Raw genomic sequence first — 4,493 nt, 5'->3', positions numbered from 1 at the left:
AAAAATAATTGCCAGCCACCACAAATCAATCAAATAACAAATTCATATTACTGGCCTGTAAGAATAGAATGGTGGAAATCAAATACCAAAATTGGATTGTTGACCTACATGCAAGAAAAAACCGGAGGCAATCAAATAACAAAACTGAAGTTGATTTTGATAATGTCACTAAATAAGTAACTACTGACTGAAAAGAACAAGAAGTAGAAATTACCGGTAGCAGCACTTTGCACAAGAAACCATCTCAGTCTGCACTTCGCACAAAAAAGAGAACCCCAACTACATCAAACAATTATTCTGCAATGTTAAACCATGCCCAAGCACATGCTCGATGGCTAAATTTCCAAGTAACACATACATGGCAGCGAAATTCAAGAAAAAAGAACTATGCTCAATATCATAGGTAAATGTTTCAATGAAAAGAAGATCCCCTGCAGGCATCTAATTATCATGGCACTGCCACTTTGCAAGAGATGGCAATTCAGTCAAGTGGCTTTCAGGCCACTTCCATTCTTAAAATATCAATGCAAGACTAAAATAGATAGCCATGTCAAGTATTCATGTGCTATATTGATATGAATATGTTCATGTACCAAGATAAATACTCAAATAGATAGATGATCTTGCACTGATACTGAAATATTTAAACCACACAAATGCCCAATAACAACCAGCCACGTGAATCAGTTCAGCACTTGGCACACTTATGCAAAAGAAATTATAAGTTCTGTCCAAAGCAAGAGGGTTATGGCTGTAACCTCAGCAACATCAGTAGTTGAGGTTTTAGGGGCAACTAAGGGCCATACGGTAATCTAATATCTGATTAGGACATAGAAGCAGTAAGCTCATGGAAAAAATCATTACCCAAATGATGGATGCATCATATCTGAGAGAGAAAGATGGTACATTGCCTGTTAATTACAGAGGGAGAGGGGAGCATCCTCTTGCAGACCAAACAGGCGGCCAGCAACGTCCGAGCCCAACTCATTCGTCTCCTGCAGTTCCATCGCAATAGTCAGAGAGAGAGAGAGAGAGAGAGAGAGAGAGAGAGAGAGAGAGAGAGAGAACCTGGAGCAGCGGCGCAAGTAGAGGGCCACGCCCCTCCCGGCGATGGAGGAGGAGGAGCGACGGGAGAGCATCGAATCGAGCGCATGCAGCTGGTGCAGGAGGAAGAGGGACGGGGGAGCGCCGCATCGAGCGTCTGCTTCTGCTCCGCTGCGACGTCTCCATCTCCGTCTCCAGACGGATCGAGAGCCGGCGCCGCGCTCGAGCAGCACGGTCCAAGGGCCGGCAGTGGGTGGCGCCATCGCCAAGTGCACGCGGATGAAGATGGCGATGCCGCGGGGACGCGGACAGCGGGGCTCGATGTAGGAGGTGGCGCAGGCTGCGGCGGGTCGGGCAGGTGATGGAGCTAGGGTTAGGGAAGGGGGCGCGGCGGCGCGCGACCCAAAGCAACGCGGCCGGCGGAGTGAGGGGGCGGGGAAGAGAGGAAGAGCGCGAGCTATGGAAGGGGAAGGGGCGGGGCGGGGGCGGCTCCTCCGTGAACAGGAAGAGGGAGGAAGATGATTGGGGATAAAACCTATGGGCACTAGGCTTTTATACCCCCATAGTGAAATTACGAAAATGCCCTCGGCAGGGGACAGGAATTACGCGCGGTGGCACGAGATCTTTACAGCGGGGTGAAACTGTTCATTGCTACAGTCGCCCCTCTCCGATCCGACGGACGAGACTCTCCAGCGGCTTGATCCAATGGCCCAGATCGCATCAAGCAGCCAGATCCAACGGTCAGGAATCCAAATCACTGAGGACGCCCGGGAGTGACTGGATCTCTTATTTCTCGATTGTCATAGCAGATTTACAAACCTTTTTTTAAAACATTGCAAAATTATAAATGTGCATAATGTCCACATGAAAATGCTATGATTTTTTCCGCATGTCACATGGCAAATTTATATATTCATAGCAAAGTTACACATTTTTGCAATGTTCACATGTGAAGTTTTTAGAATTTTTGGTTACCAAAACATGGTAGCTTCTAGGATCATGTTTGTATCAGACACATGGCAAATTTACATTTTTTATGTTTCTCTTTCATGACAGCATTTCAAAAAAAGATCAAACCATGGCAAATGTATAGAACATACCACAATAAGTTATGTTTCGGTATACTCTCAGATTTATTGCCATGGCAATTTTTCAACTTCTCACAAGCACAATATTTTCTTGCAACGCAGAATTTGCCACACTACATTTTTTTGCCATGGTTTGTAGAGAAACTAGTTTTTGTCTTAGTCCGCCTTGCGAATCACCCTAATGTTTATAATTTTTGCCACGATCTAGATATATTTTTCCTGTCATAGTTGCCATTGGACAATTCCTGTTTTTTATAAATTAGAGCACGACAATTTAATTTTTGTAGATACCATGGCACTTATTGAATATATCATGGCAAAATTATGAATTAGAGGAAGGCAATTTTATAAAGTATAGCATGGCATTTTTATAAATGAGAGCATGGAAATTTGTAAATTATGTTTTCTATGCTTTTTCCTGTATCAGAAAATATTTACCTTTGGTTGATGACGAAATTTTTTCCGAAAAAAAGCAGCTATTTGGGTCTAGCCCGTTTCCAGACCTAACACGGCCCAAACCGAGTATAGTCGGTGACGGAACCGACCGATCCGCACATAATAAAGGCTGTCGCCAGGCCCTGCTGAATCCACAGCCATGAAGCGCTCTGCTAGCTGGTTGGAGACTGCGAAGCCCGTCTTCGTCACCAAGGCGGAGCGGGAGCGCCGCCAGGCGCCCGCCGTCGCCGACCGGCGACACTCTGCAGCAGATCTGTTCTACTCCCTCCCTCAGACCCCTTTTCGGCCGCCGCCTACTCCCTCGTCCAGCTCCAACCTTCTCTGTGTGACTCTGCCTATCGCGACTCTTCCGATCGGGATCGGGACAGAGGCCGCCGCCACGACCTCCACCGCGACCGATATGACTCTTCCTGCCGGGAGAGGGGTAGGGAGGGGATCAGGGAGCGAGGCCCCGGCCGCGACCGCCACAGGGAGCGGGAGCAGGACCGAGACGGGGAGCGCGGGGACCGGAACAGGGAGAAAGATCGGCTGGAGAGGATGGCGGAGCGGGAGCGCGAGAAGGAGCTGGAGGCGATCAAGGAGCAGTACCTGGGGTGTAAGAAGCCCAAGAAGCAGGTCATCAAGCCGTCGGAGAAGTTCCGCTCGTTCGACTGGGAGAACACGGAGGACACAAGCCGCGACATGAACACGCTCTACCAGTCGCCGCACGAGGCCCGGCCCCTCTTCGGCCGGGGATTCGTTGCTGGTATGGACCGCCGCGAGCAGAAGAAGGCGGCAGCCCAGCTCGAGAAGAAGATCCGTGCAGAGCTGCGGCACAGAACAGGTGCCGAGGATCGCGTGGAGGACGATGATTTGGTGGACAAGAAAAATGCTGCTGCAGCTGATTCGTATGACACCTTTGACATGCGTGTTGACAGGCACTGGTCTGAGAAGTCGCTCGCGGAGATGACCGAGCGGGATTGGCGCATTTTCCGCGAAGACTTCAGTATCTCTTACAAGGGGTCTCGCGTGCCTCGGCCGATGCGGAGCTGGAGCGAGAGCAAGCTTGGCTCTGAGCTGCTTCTTGCTGTTGAAAGGGCTGGATACCGGAAACCATCACCAATCCAGATGGCTGCCATTCCACTTGGTTTAAGCCAGCGTGATGTCATTGGCATAGCTGAGACAGGTTCCGGCAAGACTGCAGCTTTTGTGCTTCCCATGATGTCTTATATTGCACACCTGCCGCCCATAAAGGATGAAAATGGCCCTTATGCTGTTGTCCTGGCACCTACTCGCGAGCTTGCTCAACAGATTGAGGAGGAGGCTGTCAAATTTGCCAATCATCTAGGCATTAGGGTCGTGTCAGTTGTTGGTGGTCAGCAGATTGAGGGGCAGGCTTTAAAGCTCAAGCAGGGCTGTGAGATTGTAATTGCAACACCTGGTCGGCTTCTTGATTGCTTGGAGAGCAGGTATGCTGTGCTCAACCAGTGCAACTATGTTGTGCTTGACGAGGCTGATAGGATGATCGACATGGGTTTTGAGCCACAGGTCGCTGCTGTCCTTGACGCGATGCCTTCGAGTAACCTGAAACCCGAGAATGAGGACGAGGTACTTGATGAGAGGAGGATTTACACGACTACATAACTCGCTCCGTCCTCCGCGCTCCCCCCGAGCCAACAGGTTTTGGGTGCTGGATTCTGATGGCTCTGGGTCGGACTCTGAGGCGCCCACTTCCCCTCCTCGTCCGGTGCCTGCGGGCGGCCTCCCCGTGGCTTCGGCGTCGGGCCGTCGGCAAAAATTCGCTCCTGGCGGGCGGGGTCGGATCGTCGGGCCCGTAGTGGAGGCGGATGGCTGGCGCCGCGTTTCCCGTGGGCGTCGTCGTGCTGCGGCCTGGTCTTCGGCTCGGGGGTCGCTGGGCTCTGGTGG

The 4,493-nt window shown here is 50.9% G+C and overlaps 2 protein-coding genes across 6 annotated transcripts in view; one reads left to right on the top strand and one right to left on the bottom strand.

Moving 5' to 3' along the window:
• The window catches only part of LOC119299573, a 6,383-nt gene extending 4,875 nt beyond the window's left edge, over positions 1–1,508 (bottom strand). For 2 of the 5 annotated variants that reach the window (XR_005146224.1, XR_005146226.1), the window contains exons 1-2: positions 1,069–1,494; positions 215–995 (exon numbers count right to left, since the gene is read on the bottom strand). Coding sequence is in view for 1 of the 5 variants with exons in the window: in XM_037576765.1 (XP_037432662.1) it covers positions 215–279; positions 912–995; positions 1,069–1,307 (388 nt within the window). In the remaining 4 variants the exon portion in view is untranslated. Of the gene's footprint in view, positions 1–86; positions 105–214; positions 996–1,068 lie in introns of all 5 variants that reach the window. The other 3 variants (XR_005146225.1, XR_005146227.1, XM_037576765.1) reach the window with 3 other exon arrangements.
• A 1,983-nt stretch (positions 1,509–3,491) lies between these two features.
• LOC119297044 (DEAD-box ATP-dependent RNA helicase 21-like) lies at positions 3,492–4,284 on the top strand. The gene has a single exon (XM_037574999.1). The coding sequence runs from the start codon at positions 3,492–3,494 to the stop codon at positions 4,209–4,211; it is 720 nt and encodes a 239-aa protein (XP_037430896.1). The 3' UTR covers positions 4,212–4,284.
• The last annotated feature ends 209 nt before the right edge of the window (positions 4,285–4,493 follow it).

The sequence above is a fragment of the Triticum dicoccoides genome, chromosome 5A (genome assembly GCF_002162155.2).
Source record: "Triticum dicoccoides isolate Atlit2015 ecotype Zavitan chromosome 5A, WEW_v2.0, whole genome shotgun sequence".
Classification (NCBI taxonomy): domain Eukaryota; kingdom Viridiplantae; phylum Streptophyta; class Magnoliopsida; order Poales; family Poaceae; genus Triticum; species Triticum dicoccoides.
Note: the sequence above shows the minus strand (reverse complement) of the source record. Positions and strands in the feature narration are given on the sequence as shown.

What these genes read in the sequence shown, in the direction of transcription:
- LOC119297044 (XM_037574999.1), top strand. Translation starts at nt 3,492, where the DNA reads ATGCGTGTTGACAGGCACTGGTCTGAGAAGTCGCTCGCGGAGATGACC.